The sequence below is a fragment of the Oncorhynchus nerka genome, linkage group LG2 (assembly GCF_034236695.1).
Source record: "Oncorhynchus nerka isolate Pitt River linkage group LG2, Oner_Uvic_2.0, whole genome shotgun sequence".
Classification (NCBI taxonomy): domain Eukaryota; kingdom Metazoa; phylum Chordata; class Actinopteri; order Salmoniformes; family Salmonidae; genus Oncorhynchus; species Oncorhynchus nerka.
In genome coordinates, this window is record NC_088397.1 from 17,789,916 (window position 1) to 17,806,890 (window position 16,975).

Here is a 16,975-nt window from a genome sequence, read left to right on the forward strand (position 1 = left end):
GTTAGTGTCTGTGGTAGTGTTGGGTTAGTGTCTGTGGTAGTGTTGGGTTAGTGTCTGTGGTAGTGTTGGGTTAGTGTCTGCGGTAGTGCTGGGTTAGTGTCTGCGGTAGTGTTGGGTTAGTGTCTGCGGTAGTGTTGGGTTAGTGTCTGCGGTAGTGTTGGGTTAGTGTCTGCGGTAGTGTCTGCGGTAGTGTCTGCGGTAGTGTTGGGTTAGTGTCTGTGGTAGTGCTGGGTTAGTGTCTGCGGTAGTGTCTGCGGTAGTGTTGGGGTAGGGTTGGGTTAGTGTCTGCGGTAGTGTTGGGTTAGTGTCTGCGGTAGTGTCTGCGGTAGTGTTGGGTTAGTGTCTGTGGTAGTGTTGGGTTAGTGTCTGCGGTAGTGTTGCGTTAGTGTCTGTGGTAGTGTTGGGTTAGTGTCTGCGGTAGTGTTGGGTTAGTGTCTGCGGTAGTGTTGCGTTAGTGTCTGTGGTAGTGTTGGGTTAGTGTCTGCGGTAGTGTTGGGTTAGTGTCTGTGGTAGTGTTGCGTTAGTGTCTGCGGTAGTGTTGGGTTAGTGTCTGTGGTGGTGTTGGGTTAGTGTCTGCGGTAGTGTTGGGTTAGTGTCTGCGGTAGTGTTGGGTTAGTGTCTGCGGTAGTGTTGGGTTAGTGTCTGCGGTAGTGTTGGGTTAGTGTCTGTGGTGGTGTTGGGTTAGTGTCTGCGGTAGTGTTGGGTTAGTGTCTGCGGTAGTGTCTGCGGTAGTGTTGGGTTAGTGTCTGCGGTAGTGTTGGGTTAGTGTCTGTGGTAGTGTTGCGTTAGTGTCTGCGGTAGTGCTGGGTTAGTGTCTGCGGTAGTGTTGGGTTAGTGTCTGTGGTAGTGTTGGGTTAGTGTCTGTGGTAGTGTTGGGTTAGTGTCTGCGGTAGTGTTGGGTTAGTGTCTGTGGTAGTGCTGGGTTAGTGTCTGCGGTAATGTTGGTTTAGTGTCTGCGGTAGTGTTGGGTTAGTGTCTGCGGTAGTGTCTGCGGTAGTGTTGGGGTAGGGTTGGGCTAGTGTCTGCGGTAGTGTTGGGTTAGTGTCTGCGGTAGTGTCTGCGGTAGTGTTGGGTTAGTGTCTGCGGTAGTGTTGGGTTAGTGTCTGTGGTAGTGTTGGGTTAGTGTCTGCGGTAGTGTTGCGTTAGTGTCTGTGGTAGTGTTGGGTTAGTGTCTGCAGTAGTGTTGGTTAGTGTCTGCGGTAGTGTCGGGTTAGTATCTGCGGTAGTGTCGGGTTAGTGTCTGCGGTAGTGTCGGGTTAGTGTCTGCGGTAGTGTTGGGTTAGTGTCTGCGGTAGTGTTGCGTTAGTGTCTGCGGTAGTGTCGGGTTAGTGTCTGCGGTAGTGTTGGGTTAGTGTCTGCGGTAGTGTTGGGTTAGTGTCTGTGGTAGTGCTGGGTTAGTGTCTGCGGTAGTGTTGGGTTCGTGTCTGCGGTAGTGTTGGGTTAGTGTCTGCGGTAGTGTCTGCGGTAGTGTTGGGGTAGGGTTGGGTTAGTGTCTGCGGTAGTGTTGGGTTAGTGTCTGCGGTAGTGTCTGTGGTAGTGTTGGGTTAGTGTCTGCGGTAGTGTTGCGTTAGTGTCTGTGGTAGTGTTGGGTTAGTGTCTGCGGTAATGTTGGGTTTGTGTCTGCGGTAGTGTTGCGTTAGTGTCTGTGGTAGTGTTGGGTTAGTGTCTGCGGTAGTGTTGCGTTAGTGTCTGCGGTAGTGTCGGGTTAGTGTCTACGGTAGTGTCGGGTTAGTGTCTACGGTAGTGTCGGGTTAGTGTCTGCGGTAGTGTTGCGTTAGTGTCTGCGGTAGTGTTGGGTTAGTGTCTGCGGTAGTGTTGGGTTAGTGTCTGTGGTAGTGTTGCGTTAGTGTCTGCGGTAGTGTTGGGTTAGTGTCTGTGGTAGTGTTGGGTTAGTGTCTGTGGTAGTGTTGGGTTAGTGTCTGTGGTAGTGTTGGGTTAGTGTCTGTGGTAGTGTTGGGTTAGTGTCTGCGGTAGTGCTGGGTTAGTGTCTGCGGTAGTGTTGGGTTAGTGTCTGCGGTAGTGCTGGGTTAGTGTCTGCGGTAGTGTTGGGTTAGTGTCTGCGGTAGTGTCTGCGGTAGTGTCTGCGGTAGTGTTGGGTTAGTGTCTGTGGTAGTGCTGGGTTAGTGTCTGCGGTAGTGTTGGGTTAGTGTCTGCGGTAGTGTTGGGTTAGTGTGCGGTAGTGTCTGCGGTAGTGTTGGGGTAGGGTTGGGTTAGTGTCTGCGGTAGTGTTGGGTTAGTGTCTGCGGTAGTGTCTGTGGTAGTGTTGGGTTAGTGTCTGCGGTAGTGTTGCGTTAGTGTCTGTGGTAGTGTTGGGTTAGTGTCTGCGGTAATGTTGGGTTAGTGTCTGCGGTAGTGTTGCGTTAGTGTCTGTGGTAGTGTTGGGTTAGTGTCTGCGGTAGTGTTGCGTTAGTGTCTGCGGTAGTGTCGGGTTAGTGTCTACGGTAGTGTCGGGTTAGTGTCTACGGTAGTGTCGGGTTAGTGTCTGCGGTAGTGTTGCGTTAGTGTCTGCGGTAGTGTTGGGTTAGTGTCTGCGGTAGTGTTGGGTTAGTGTCTGTGGTAGTGTTGCGTTAGTGTCTGCGGTAGTGTTGGGTTAGTGTCTGTGGTAGTGTTGGGTTAGTGTCTGTGGTAGTGTTGGGTTAGTGTCTGTGGTAGTGTTGGGTTAGTGTCTGTGGTAGTGTTGGGTTAGTGTCTGCGGTAGTGTTGGGTTAGTGTCTGCGGTAGTGCTGGGTTAGTGTCTGCGGTAGTGTTGGGTTAGTGTCTGCGGTAGTGCTGGGTTAGTGTCTGCGGTAGTGTTGGGTTAGTGTCTGCGGTAGTGTCTGCGGTAGTGTCTGCGGTAGTGTTGGGTTAGTGTCTGTGGTAGTGCTGGGTTAGTGTCTGCGGTAGTGTTGGGTTAGTGTCTGCGGTAGTGTCTGCGGTAGTGTCTGCGGTAGTGTTGGGTTAGTGTCTGTGGTAGTGCTGGGTTAGTGTCTGCGGTAGTGTTGGGTTCGTGTCTGCGGTAGTGTTGGGTTAGTGTCTGCGGTAGTGTCTGCGGTAGTGTTGGGGTAGGGTTGGGTTAGTGTCTGCGGTAGTGTTGGGTTAGTGTCTGCGGTAGTGTCTGCGGTAGTGTTGGGTTAGTGTCTGTGGTAGTGTTGGGTTAGTGTCTGCGGTAGTGTTGCGTTAGTGTCTGTGGTAGTGTTGGGTTAGTGTCTGCGGTAGTGTTGGGTTAGTGTCTGCGGTAGTGTTGCGTTAGTGTCTGTGGTAGTGTTGGGTTAGTGTCTGCGGTAGTGTTGGGTTAGTGTCTGTGGTAGTGTTGCGTTAGTGTCTGCGGTAGTGTTGGGTTAGTGTCTGTGGTGGTGTTGGGTTAGTGTCTGCGGTAGTGTTGGGTTAGTGTCTGCGGTAGTGTTGGGTTAGTGTCTGCGGTAGTGTTGGGTTAGTGTCTGCGGTAGTGTTGGGTTAGTGTCTGTGGTGGTGTTGGGTTAGTGTCTGCGGTAGTGTTGGGTTAGTGTCTGCGGTAGTGTCTGCGGTAGTGTTGGGTTAGTGTCTGCGGTAGTGTTGGGTTAGTGTCTGTGGTAGTGTTGCGTTAGTGTCTGCGGTAGTGTTGGGTTAGTGTCTGTGGTAGTGTTGGGTTAGTGTCTGTGGTAGTGTTGGGTTAGTGTCTGTGGTAGTGTTGGGTTAGTGTCTGCGGTAGTGCTGGGTTAGTGTCTGCGGTAGTGTTGGGTTAGTGTCTGCGGTAGTGTTGGGTTAGTGTCTGCGGTAGTGTTGGGTTAGTGTCTGCGGTAGTGTCTGCGGTAGTGTCTGCGGTAGTGTTGGGTTAGTGTCTGTGGTAGTGTCTGCGGTAGTGTCCGCGGTAGTGTTGGGGTAGGGTTGGGCTAGTGTCTGCGGTAGTGTTGGGTTAGTGTCTGCGGTAGTGTCTGCGGTAGTGTTGGGTTAGTGTCTGCGGTAGTGTTGGGTTAGTGTCTGTGGTAGTGTTGGGTTAGTGTCTGCGGTAGTGTTGCGTTAGTGTCTGTGGTAGTGTTGGGTTAGTGTCTGCAGTAGTGTTGGTTAGTGTCTGCGGTAGTGTCGGGTTAGTATCTGCGGTAGTGTCGGGTTAGTGTCTACGGTAGTGTCGGGTTAGTGTCTACGGTAGTGTCGGGTTAGTGTCTGCGGTAGTGTTGCGTTAGTGTCTGCGGTAGTGTTGGGTTAGTGTCTGCGGTAGTGTTGGGTTAGTGTCTGTGGTAGTGTTGCGTTAGTGTCTGCGGTAGTGTTGGGTTAGTGTCTGTGGTAGTGTTGGGTTAGTGTCTGTGGTAGTGTTGGGTTAGTGTCTGTGGTAGTGTTGGGTTAGTGTCTGCGGTAGTGTTGGGTTAGTGTCTGCGGTAGTGCTGGGTTAGTGTCTGTGGTAGTGTTGGGTTAGTGTCTGCGGTAGTGTTGGGTTAGTGTCTGCGGTAGTGCTGGGTTAGTGTCTGCGGTAGTGTTGGGTTAGTGTCTGCGGTAGTGTTGGGTTAGTGTCTGCGGTAGTGTTGGGTTAGTGTCTGTGGTAGTGCTGGGTTAGTGTCTGTGGTAGTGTTGGGTTCGTGTCTGCGGTAGTGTTGGGTTAGTGTCTGCGGTAGTGTCTGCGGTAGTGTTGGGGTAGGGTTGGGTTAGTGTCTGCGGTAGTGTTGGGTTAGTGTCTGCGGTAGTGTCTGTGGTAGTGTTGGGTTAGTGTCTGCGGTAGTGTTGCGTTAGTGTCTGTGGTAGTGTTGGGTTAGTGTCTGCGGTAGTGTTGCGTTAGTGTCTGCGGTAGTGTTGGGTTAGTGTCTGCGGTAGTGTTGGTTTAGTGTCTGCGGTAGTGTTGGGTTAGTGTCTGTGGTAGTGTTGCGTTAGTGTCTGCGGTAGTGTTGGATTAGTGTCTGCGGTAGTGTTGGTTAGTGTCTACGGTAGTGTTGGGTTAGTGTCTGCGGTAGTGTTGGGTTAATGTCTGCGGTAGTGTTGGGTTAGTGTCTGCGGTAGTGCTGTGTTAGTGTCTGCGGTAGTGTCGGGTTAGTGTCTGCGGTAGTGTCGTGTTAGTGTCTGCGGTAGTGTTGGGTTAGTGTCTGCGGTAGTGTTGGTTAGTGTCTACGGTAGTGTCGGGTTAGTGTCTGCGGTAGTGTTGGTTAGTGTCTGCGGTAGTGTTTGGTTAGTGTCTGCAGTAGTGTTGGTTAGTGTCTGCGGTAGTGTCCGGTTAGTGTCTGCGGTAGTGTCGGGTTAGTGTCTGCGGTAGTGTCGGGTTAGTGTCTGCGGTAGTGTTGGGTTAGTGTCTGTGGTAGTGCTGGGTTAGTGTCTGCGGTAGTGTTGGGTTAGTGTCTGCGGTAGTGTTGGGTTAGTGTCTGCGGTAGTGTCTGCGGTAGTGTTGGGGTAGGGTTGGGTTAGTGTCTGCGGTAGTGTTGGGTTAGTGTCTGCGGTAGTGTCTGTGGTAGTGTTGGGTTAGTGTCTGCGTTAGTGTCTGTGGTAGTGTTGGGTTAGTGTCTGTGGTAGTGTTGGGTTAGTGTCTGCGGTAGTGTTGCGTTAGTGTCTGTGGTAGTGTTGGGTTAGTGTCTGCGGTAGTGTTGCGTTAGTGTCTGCGGTAGTGTTGGGTTAGTGTCTGCGGTAGTGTTGGGTTAGTGTCTGCGGTAGTGTTGGGTTAGTGTCTGTGGTAGTGTTGCGTTAGTGTCTGCGGTAGTGTTGGGTTAGTGTCTGTGGTAGTGTTGCGTTAGTGTCTGCGGTAGTGTTGGGTTAGTGTCTGTGGTAGTGTTGGGTTAGTGTCTGCAGTAGTGTTGGGTTAGTGTCTGCGGTAGTGTTGGGTTAGTGTCTGCGGTAGTGTCTGCGGTAGTGTCTGCGGTAGTGTTGGGTTAGTGTCTGTGGTAGTGCTGGGTTAGTGTCTGCGGTAGTGTTGGGTTAGTGTCTGCGGTAGTGTTGGGTTAGTGTCTGCGGTAGTGTCTGCGGTAGTTTTGGGGTAGGGTTGGGTTAGTGTCTGCGGTAGTGTTGGGTTAGTGTCTGCGGTAGTGTCTGTGGTAGTGTTGGGTTAGTGTCTGCGGTAGTGTTGCGTTAGTGTCTGTGGTAGTGTTGGGTTAGTGTCTGTGGTAATGTTGGGTTAGTGTCTGCGGTAGTGTTGCGTTAGTGTCTGTGGTAGTGTTGGGTTAGTGTCTGCGGTAGTGTTGCGTTAGTGTCTGCGGTAGTGTTGGGTTAGTGTCTGCGGTAGTGTTGGGTTAGTGTCTGCGGTAGTGTTGGGTTAGTGTCTGTGGTAGTGTTGCGTTAGTGTCTGTGGTAGTGTTGGATTAGTGTCTGCGGTAGTGTTGGTTAGTGTCTACGGTAGTGTTGGGTTAGTGTCTGCGGTAGTGTTGGGTTAATGTCTGCGGTAGTGTCTGCGGTAGTGTTGGGTTAGTGTCTGCGGTAGTGCTGTGTTAGTGTCTGCGGTAGTGTCGGGTTAGTGTCTGCGGTAGTGTCGTGTTAGTGTCTGCGGTAGTGTTGGGTTAGTGTCTGCGGTAGTGTTGGTTAGTGTCTACGGTAGTGTCGGGTTAGTGTCTGCGGTAGTGTTGGTTAGTCTCTGCGGTAGTGTTAGGTTAGTGTCTGCAGTAGTGTTGGTTAGTGTCTGCGGTAGTGTCGGGTTAGTGTCTGCGGTAGTGTCGGGTTAGTGTCTGCGGTAGTGTCGGGTTAGTGTCTGCGGTAGTGTTGGGTTAGTGTCTGCGGTAGTGTTGCGTTAGTGTCTGCGGTAGTGTCGGGTTAGTGTCTGCGGTAGTGTCGGGTTAGTGTCTACGGTAGTGTCGGGTTAGTGTCTACGGTAGTGTCGGGTTAGTGTCTGCGGTAGTGTTGCGTTAGTGTCGGGTTAGTGTCTACGGTAGTGTCGGGTTAGTGTCTGTGGTAGTGTTGGGTTAGTGTCTGCGGTAGTGTCTGCGGTAGTGTCTGCGGTAGTGTTGCGTTAGTGTCTGCGTTAGTGTCTGCGGTAGTGTTGGTTAGTGTCTGCGGTAGTGTTGGGTTAGTGTCTGCGGTAGTGTTGGGTTAGTGTCTGCGGTAGTGTCTGTGGTAGTGTTGGGTTAGTGTCTGCGGTAGTGTTGCGTTAGTGTCTGTGGTAGTGTTGGGTTAGTGTCTGCGGTAATGTTGGGTTAGTGTCTGCGGTAGTGTTGCGTTAGTGTCTGTGGTAGTGTTGGGTTAGTGTCTGCGGTAGTGTTGCGTTAGTGTCTGCGGTAGTGTTGGGTTAGTGTCTGCGGTAGTGTTGGGTTAGTGTCTGCGGTAGTGTTGGGTTAGTGTCTGTGGTAGTGTTGCGTTAGTGTCTGCGGTAGTGTTGGATTAGTGTCTGCGGTAGTGTTGGTTAGTGTCTACGGTAGTGTTGGGTTAGTGTCTGCGGTAGTGTTGGGTTAATGTCTGCGGTAGTGTTGGGTTAGTGTCTGCGGTAGTGCTGTGTTAGTGTCTGCGGTAGTGTCGGGTTAGTGTCTGCGGTAGTGTCGTGTTAGTGTCTGCGGTAGTGTTGGGTTAGTGTCTGCGGTAGTGTTGGTTAGTGTCTACGGTAGTGTCGGGTTAGTGTCTGCGGTAGTGTTGGTTAGTGTCTGCGGTAGTGTTTGGTTAGTGTCTGCAGTAGTGTTGGTTAGTGTCTGCGGTAGTGTCGGGTTAGTGTCTGCGGTAGTGTCGGGTTAGTGTCTGCGGTAGTGTCGGGTTAGTGTCTGCGGTAGTGTTGGGTTAGTGTCTGTGGTAGTGCTGGGTTAGTGTCTGCGGTAGTGTTGGGTTAGTGTCTGCGGTAGTGTTGGGTTAGTGTCTGCGGTAGTGTCTGCGGTAGTGTTGGGGTAGGGTTGGGTTAGTGTCTGCGGTAGTGTTGGCTTAGTGTCTGCGGTAGTGTCTGTGGTAGTGTTGGGTTAGTGTCTGCGTTAGTGTCTGTGGTAGTGTTGGGTTAGTGTCTGTGGTAGTGTTGGGTTAGTGTCTGCGGTAGTGTTGCGTTAGTGTCTGTGGTAGTGTTGGGTTAGTGTCTGCGGTAGTGTTGCGTTAGTGTCTGCGGTAGTGTTGGGTTAGTGTCTGCGGTAGTGTTGGGTTAGTGTCTGCGGTAGTGTTGGGTTAGTGTCTGTGGTAGTGTTGCGTTAGTGTCTGCGGTAGTGTTGGGTTAGTGTCTGTGGTAGTGTTGGGTTAGTGTCTGCAGTAGTGTTGGGTTAGTGTCTGCGGTAGTGTTGGGTTAGTGTCTGCGGTAGTGTCTGCGGTAGTGTCTGCGGTAGTGTTGGGTTAGTGTCTGTGGTAGTGCTGGGTTAGTGTCTGCGGTAGTGTCGGGTTAGTGTCTGCGGTAGTGTTGGGTTAGTGTCTGCGGTAGTGTCTGCGGTAGTTTTGGGGGTAGGGTTGGGTTAGTGTCTGCGGTAGTGTTGGGTTAGTGTCTGCGGTAGTGTCTGTGGTAGTGTTGGGTTAGTGTCTGCGGTAGTGTTGCGTTAGTGTCTGTGGTAGTGTTGGGTTAGTGTCTGTGGTAATGTTGGGTTAGTGTCTGCGGTAGTGTTGCGTTAGTGTCTGTGGTAGTGTTGGGTTAGTGTCTGTGGTAGTGTTGCGTTAGTGTGCGGTAGTGTTGGGTTAGTGTCTGCGGTAGTGTTGGGTTAGTGTCTGCGGTAGTGTTGGGTTAGTGTCTGTGGTAGTGTTGCGTTAGTGTCTGTGGTAGTGTTGGATTAGTGTCTGCGGTAGTGTTGGTTAGTGTCTACGGTAGTGTTGGGTTAGTGTCTGTAGTGTTGGGTTAATGTCTGCGGTAGTGTGCGGTAGTGTTGGGTTAGTGTCTGCGGTAGTGCTGTGTTAGTGTCTGCGGTAGTGTCGGGTTAGTGTCTGCGGTAGTGTCGTGTTAGTGTCTGCGGTAGTGTTGGGTTAGTGTCTGCGGTAGTGTTGGTTAGTGTCTACGGTAGTGTCGGGTTAGTGTCTGCGGTAGTGTTGGTTAGTCTCTGCGGTAGTGTTAGGTTAGTGTCTGCAGTAGTGTTGGTTAGTGTCTGCGGTAGTGTCGGGTTAGTGTCTGCGGTAGTGTCGGGTTAGTGTCTGCGGTAGTGTCGGGTTAGTGTCTGCGGTAGTGTTGGGTTAGTGTCTGCGGTAGTGTTGCGTTAGTGTCTGCGGTAGTGTCGGGTTAGTGTCTGCGGTAGTGTCGGGTTAGTGTCTACGGTAGTGTCGGGTTAGTGTACGGTAGTGTCGGGTTAGTGTCTGCGGTAGTGTTGCGTTAGTGTCGGGTTAGTGTCTGGTAGTGTCGGGTTAGTGTCTGTGGTAGTGTTGGGTTAGTGTCTGCGGTAGTGTTGCGGTAGTGTCTGCGGTAGTGTTGCGTTAGTGTGCGGTAGTGTTGGGTTAGTGTCTGCGGTAGTGTTGGGTTAGTGTCTGCGGTAGTGTTGGGTTAGTGTCTGTGGTAGTGTTGCGTTAGTGTGCGGTAGTGTTGGGTTAGTGTCTGTGGTAGTGTTGCGTTAGTGTCTGCGGTAGTGTTGGGTTAGTGTCTGTGGTAGTGTTGGGTTAGTGTCTGCAGTAGTGTTGGGTTAGTGTCTGCGGTAGTGTTGGGTTAGTGTCTGCGGTAGTGTCTGCGGTAGTGTTGGGTTAGTGTCTGTGGTAGTGCTGGGTTAGTGTCTGCGGTAGTGTCGGGTTAGTGTCTGCGGTAGTGTTGGGTTAGTGTCTGCGGTAGTGTCTGCGGTAGTTTTGGGGTAGGGTTGGGTTAGTGTCTGCGGTAGTGTTGGGTTAGTGTCTGCGGTAGTGTCTGTGGTAGTGTTGGGTTAGTGTCTGCGGTAGTGTTGGGTTAGTGTCTGCGGTAGTGTTGCGTTAGTGTCTGCGGTAGTGTCGGGTTAGTGTCTGCGGTAGTGTCGGGTTAGTGTACGGTAGTGTCGGGTTAACGGTGTGTCGGGTTAGTGTCTGCGGTAGTGTTGCGTTAGTGTCGGGTTAGTGTCTACGGTAGTGTCGGGTTAGTGTCTGTGGTAGTGTTGGGTTAGTGTCTGCGGTAGTGTCTGCGGTAGTGTCTGCGGTAGTGTTGCGTTAGTGTCTGCGGTAGTGTTGGGTTAGTGTCTGCGGTAGTGTTGGGTTAGTGTCTGCGGTAGTGTTGGGTTAGTGTCTGTGGTAGTGTTGCGTTAGTGTCTGCGGTAGTGTTGGGTTAGTGTCTGTGGTAGTGTTGCGTTAGTGTCTGCGGTAGTGTTGGGTTAGTGTCTGTGGTAGTGTTGGGTTAGTGTCTGCAGTAGTGTTGGGTTAGTGTCTGCGGTAGTGTTGGGTTAGTGTCTGCGGTAGTGTCTGCGGTAGTGTTGGGTTAGTGTCTGTGGTAGTGCTGGGTTAGTGTCTGCGGTAGTGTCGGGTTAGTGTCTGCGGTAGTGTTGGGTTAGTGTCTGCGGTAGTGTCTGCGGTAGTTTTGGGGTAGGGTTGGGTTAGTGTCTGCGGTAGTGTTGAGTTAGTGTCTGCGGTAGTGTCTGTGGTAGTGTTGGGTTAGTGTCTGCGGTAGTGTTGCGTTAGTGTCTGTGGTAGTGTTGGGTTAGTGTCTGTGGTAATGTTGGGTTAGTGTCTGCGGTAGTGTTGCGTTAGTGTCTGCGGTAGTGTTGGGTTAGTGTCTGCGGTAGTGTTGCGTTAGTGTCTGCGGTAGTGTTGGGTTAGTGTCTGCGGTAGTGTTGGGTTAGTGTCTGCGGTAGTGTTGGGTTAGTGTCTGTGGTAGTGTTGCGTTAGTGTCTGTGGTAGTGTTGGATTAGTGTCTGCGGTAGTGTTGGTTAGTGTCTACGGTAGTGTTGGGTTAGTGTCTGCGCTAGTGTTGGGTTAATGTGCGGTAGTGTCTGCGGTAGTGTTGGGTTAGTGTCTGCGGTAGTGCTGTGTTAGTGTCTGCGGTAGTGTCGGGTTAGTGTCTGCGGTAGTGTCGTGTTAGTGTCTGCGGTAGTGTTGGGTTAGTGTCTGCGGTAGTGTTGGTTAGTGTCTACGGTAGTGTCGGGTTAGTGTCTGCGGTAGTGTTGGTTAGTCTCTGCGGTAGTGTTAGGTTAGTGTCTGCAGTAGTGTTGGTTAGTGTCTGCGGTAGTGTCGGGTTAGTGTCTGCGGTAGTGTCGGGTTAGTGTCTGCGGTAGTGTCGGGTTAGTGTCTGCGGTAGTGTTGGGTTAGTGTCTGCGGTAGTGTTGCGTTAGTGTCTGCGGTAGTGTCGGGTTAGTGTCTGCGGTAGTGTCGGGTTAGTGTCTACGGTAGTGTCGGGTTAGTGTCTACGGTAGTGTCGGGTTAGTGTCTGCGGTAGTGTTGCGTTAGTGTCGGGTTAGTGTCTACGGTAGTGTCGGGTTAGTGTCTGTGGTAGTGTTGGGTTAGTGTCTGCGGTAGTGTCTGCGGTAGTGTCTGCGGTAGTGTTGCGTTAGTGTCTGCGTTAGTGTCTGCGGTAGTGTTGGTTAGTGTCTGCGGTAGTGTTGGGTTAGTGTCTGCGGTAGTGTTGTGTTAGTGTCTGCGGTAGTGTTGGGTTAGTATCTGTGGTAGTGTTGGGTTAGTGTCTGCGGTAGTGTTGGGTTAGTGTCTGCGGTAGTGTTGGGTTAGTGTCTGCGGTAGTGTTGGGTTAGTGTTGGGCTAGCCGGGCCACAGCTGTGACTGCCCTAGCGCCCTGTCAGATGGACCAATAGTAGGTTCATCCGATGAGAAGCTTCCTCCCCCTCCCCCTCTCTGCCTCCCACTAATTGGCTGAATTCCCACAGGATCTTCAGCTAAGCTTCGGTTGACGTGCAGGTTTAGAATGTAGATAGCATAACAACAGTGTCCAGTGAGACCCTAGCTGGCTTAGCAATATGGTGTGGGAGTGAGTACAGGCTGTACAGAGTAAGTGGTGTTGCTGTGTTAATGTGTGGAAACACATGTTTGAGATTAGTCCAAAAAGTATTGAGTCTCCAAATGTTCCAATTCATTTTAGGATGTAGTACGATAGTCCTTGTGTACTGGTTGTTGTCCAAGGGCTGCACCCAAGTACTATCCAAAAGTCCAATAAATACCATTCACACAAGTCACAACTGGAAGTATGATACTAATATGAGACATGATGCATTTTAAAATGTAGGCTTACTCAACCACCTGAAAGGGCATTCATAGATTTAGCCCATGGTAACTTGTAGAATAGACACTGGCTGAAATGAGATTTTAACCAATTAGCATTCAGGATTTAGACCCACCCGTTATATAATCTTCATTATAAACTGGGTGGTTCGAGTCCTGAATGCTGATTGGCTGACAGCCGTGGTATATCAGACCCTATACCATAGGTGTTACTGTTTTAATCACGTTGGTAACCAGTTTATAATAGCAATAATTCACCTCAGGGGTTTGTGGTATATGGAAAATATACCACGGCTAATGGCTGTATCCAGGCACTCCACGTTGCATCGTGCAAAGAACAGCCCGTATCAGTGGTATATTGCCCATATACCACACCCCCTCGTGCCTTATTGCTTAAGTATGATATGATATTGCACATACTTATGAATGCCACTTTTGGCCATTGAGAAGTTAGATCCCCTTTAGGATACACCATTAGCTATTGGAATAACTCCTCATAGATCCTCTGAGACTTAATGACTTGTGTTACAGAGTTCACTTCCCCTGTTTAAGTTTACATCACTGGAGGGATAGGAAATCTCAAGTATCTCTGGTTCGTGTGACATTCACATTGTACAGTGTGGGCTTTTCTGTAAACATCTGTCATAAATCTACTCTGACAGTTCACCCATGAGAGGATGTCTGTCTGTCCAGTGTTTAGTTCCCTAGAGGTGCTATTTCATGTGAATGTGATGGTTAGTCTCATGTAATTTCCGCATTTACCTCTAGGCTATTTGAGTCCATGGGAATTGGATTACAGTCAGATGTTTTTCCATGCTAAAACAGCCCAAGTTCATTTGAAACTCTCTCCATGAAGCCTTATTTTTGCTTTTATTTTACATCTACTACCTACCTTGGTCAATCAGACTTACTGCTGCACTTGAAAGATAATGTGAGCTGTCACGAGATCTGCTATCGCCCATCATAGAAACATAGAAGGGTTCATCATTGACCGCATACTGTAGACCCGTGAACCGTTTTGACCTGTCCTAGGTGAGGTTGAACCATTAACTAATAAAGTCTGAAGCCCAATTGATTCTGAAGCCCTACTGAGTCTGAAACCCTATTGACTCTGAAGCCCTATTGAGTCTGAAACCCTATTGAGTCTGAAACCCTATTGAGTCTAAAACCATATTGAGTCTGAAGCCCTATTGAGTCTACTGGGGTTGGTCCACGTGGCCTGAGGTTTGTCATTTCACTCTGCAACAGACCTTTGCTGACATTTTGCTGACCTTTCGTTAGGTCAGTTGATTTACATTTGGTTGGGTTGTCAGGCAACGTGAATTCAACGTGAAATCAACAAAACATTTCACCACATCATTGGATTTTAGTTAAATGTTGGGTGAAAAAAATACTAAATTCCCTTATGTGGATTACTTTATTCAAATCCAATCCGTTTTCCACTTTGTTTCAACATCATCATATATCATTTTTTTGTTGAAATGTTGTGGAAATAACGTTGACTCAACCAGTTTTTGCCCAGTGGCTTTGTTGTTAACTTCACTGCACATGTATGTGTATGGCCTGAGGCACTCATCCTGGCTAAGTCACTTGGTGAAGCACAGCACACCAATCAAGGCATGATGCTTTCTAATCTGCTATTGCACTGTGCCCTTGTACCCTTCGGTAACTTCATGTCAATGATAAAGTACTCTGTGTATGCTTACTCTATGCCCTTAACAACTGACTCAGGATCAGTTTGGCTGTTTAGCTGAGGGTTAAATTTGGGGGTATGGTAAAGGAAGATGGTACAGGCTGTGAAAAAAAGGAACTGTCTAGAAGCTAAAATGATTATTCGGCTGTCCCCATAGTAGAACCCTTTTTGATTCCAGGTAGAACTAGGTTTGCAAAGCTACCAGTAGTTTACCAAAGTTACCGGAATCTTCATCGTCATTTTTGTTAACAGAAAATATATGGCAATCTATCATAACTTTGGTAATTTATACTTGAATAACTTTTACAAAATGATACCGTATATAGAATTATGTTTTTAAATATCTGTGTCCATATTGGCCACAGGTTTCTAGTATATAGGATTATGTTTTAAAATATCTGTGTCTTTATTGGCCACAGGTTTCTAGTATATAGGATTATGTTTTAAAATATCTGTGTACAAATTGGCCACAGGTTTCTAGTATATAGGATTATGTTTTAAAATATCTGTGTCCATATTGGCCACAGGTTTCTAGTATATAGGATTATGTTTTAAAATATCTGTGTACAAATTGGCCACAGGTTTCTAGTATATAGGATTATGTTTTAAAATATCTGTGTCCAAATTGGCCACAGGTTTCTAGTATATAGGATTATGTTTTTAAATATCTGTGTCCATATTGGCCACAGGTTTCTAGTATATAGGATTATGTTTTTAAATATCTGTGTCCATATTGGCCACAGGTTTCTAGTATATAGGATTATGTTTTTAAATATCTGTGTCCATATTGGCCACAGGTTTCTAGTATATAGGATTATGTTTTTAAATATCTGTGTCCATATTGGCCACAGGTTTCTAGTATACAGACCATCTGGTTCAAGAGAAAATAGCCTAAATAATGAAACTCTGCAACTCGTACAACTATTGACTTTTTTCACAACTGCCACCAGTTTGACACTGAAACATTGTCAACAAATTCATAGTAAAATAAATAAAAGTGTGTAAAACAATTTTTTATATATATTTCTTGCTGAAACCCTCATATTAAACACCAATGATATTCACTAAGTTGATGGTTTATATTTTGGATAATGTTTTGCAGCTTTTATATTCAATGTTTTATTTGAAAATCATCTTATTTAATATACTGTATGTTACATGTGGTAAGGTCACACAGAGCGCCAGAGATAATTACAGACACCTGTGATAATCTGAAGTACCCAAAAGGGACACTAGATGTCTTGTGATAGATTAAATAAAATCCTTGAAAGATACCAACATTCTGGTAATTTACCGGTAAACTTTTAAAGTTTCCAGTAATATACCCTCCCTTTGCAATGCTGGGTAGAACCCTTTTGGTTCCGGGTAAAAACCCTTTTGGGTTCCATATTAAACCCTTTTCACAGAGGGTTTTACATGGAACCCAAAAGGGTTATCTTATGGGGACAGCCAAAGAACCCTTTTTGGAGTGTATAGCTGATCCTAAACCAGTTGTTAAGTGATTAGCGTAAACAGGAGCTGAAAAAAAGGACTGGTCCAGAAACAACTCAAAGTCCCGAAGCCCTGGGCACTTCATGTAGACTAGATCTGAAAGAAGCCCTGGGCACTTCATGTAGACTAGATCTGAAAGAAGCCCTGGGCACTTCATGTAGACTAGAACTGAAAGAAGCCCTGGCCACTTCATGTAGACTAGATCTGAAAGAAGCCCTGGGCACTTCATGTAGACTAGATCTGAAAGAAGCCCTGGGCACTTCATGTAGACTAGAACTGAAAGAAGCCCTGGGCATTTCATGTAGACTAGATCTGAAAGAAGCCCTGGGCACTTCATGTAGACTAGATCTGAAAGAAGCCCTAGGCACTTCATGTAGACTAGTCTGAAAGAAGCCATTGGCACTTCATGTAGACTAGTCTGAAAGAAGCCCTGGGCACTTCATGTAGACTAGTCTGAAAGAAGTCCTAGGCACTTCATGTAGACTAGTTCTGAAATAAGCCCTAGGCACTTAATGTAGACTAGATCTATAAGAATTGGACAAATCAGAATGCAAGGTGACATTTTTATTATACTGCTATCCAAATGTTTTCAGATCTACACAGTGCCCTGGGACCTAAGTTAGGGCTAGTGCTTTGTTTCTGGACTGGGACAATGGGACTCCTGTACTGTAAGCGCTGGCTTCGTGTGTGTAACCTCACCTCCTGTCCTGTCTCCTCCCCTGCAGCAGAGAGTGGTGTAACTCTACTGCAGCTGATCGGAGACCTGCCTCCTGATGATTCCCAGGCCGGTCCGGGGGGGAAACCCGCCTACTACTTCGGAGGGCAGGACGGGCTGACTGCTGCGGGACAGCCGGCCCTGGCCCACCTCCCCAACCCCTTCTACAGAGACTTCTCCCTGGTCTTCCAAATCCTCCCCTCTAGCCCCGGGGTCCTCTTCTCTATCACAGACGCCTCCCAGAAGTTCATGTACGTGGGGGTGAAGCTGAGCGCCCCGGACGCTGACGGCAGGAATCAGAAAATTCTATTCTACTACACAGAGCCCGACTCTGAGGCCTCGTACCTGGCCGCTAGTTTCACCGTGCCCTCCCTGGACCTAGTCTCCTGGACCAAGTTCTCTCTGTCCGTGTTCAACGACCAGGTGACCTTCTTCATGGGGTGCGACGCCTCTGGGAAGACGGTGAAGTTGGAGCGCTCGCCGGATGACATGGAGCTGGACAGCGGGGCGGGCATCTTCGTGGGTCAGGCGGGAGGCGCGGACCCTGACAGGTTCGAGGTACAGTATGGATCGCCAACCACACCTCTAATGCTGACCTGACCACACATATTTACCTCTAACTTTATTGTTCTCTCATGTAAAACATCTTTATTGTTCCCTCTTGTAAAATATCTTTATTGTTCCCTAATATAAAACATCTTTATTGTTCCCTCATGTAAAACATCTTCATGGTTCCCTCTTGTAAATTATATCTTTATTCTTCCCTCATGTAAAACATCTTTATTGTTCCCTCATGTAAAACATTGGTATAACTCTTCCCCTAAAGTCTCTGTCGTTCTGCACCCCCACCCTCAACCCTCGGTCTGGTGTCAAACCCCATGTGACCATCACATGTGGTTAGACGGGTCAGTGACTATGCTGAGGGGGTCAAAGGCCAGACGACAGGACAGGTCAGCTAATAGATTTACTAGAGGGAGGAGGGGTTAGTAGTGCTGTGTTAGTGAGATGTGACTGGCTGTCTGGCTTTCCTGTTGCCAGTGACACATACCTGACTGAGATTCCTGAGGGAGCGATTAGTGAGGGATTTACCCCCAAACAATGTGAGGGTTTAGGTTTCATTTCACTCACACCTGCTGTTTTTAACAGACAGTGTGTTGAAACGT

The 16,975-nt window shown here is 48.6% G+C and overlaps 1 protein-coding gene across 4 annotated transcripts in view; it reads left to right on the plus strand.

Moving 5' to 3' along the window:
* Nucleotides 1-16,975, plus strand: part of LOC115119118 (collagen alpha-1(XVIII) chain-like) — a 198,784-nt gene that overhangs the window by 161,837 nt on the left and 19,972 nt on the right. For all 4 annotated transcript variants that reach the window (XM_065023904.1, XM_065023897.1, XM_065023898.1 and 1 more), the window contains exon 2: nucleotides 15,823-16,370. In XM_065023904.1, the coding sequence (XP_064879976.1) occupies nucleotides 15,823-16,370 (548 nt within the window). The remainder of the gene's footprint in view (nucleotides 1-15,822; nucleotides 16,371-16,975) is intronic.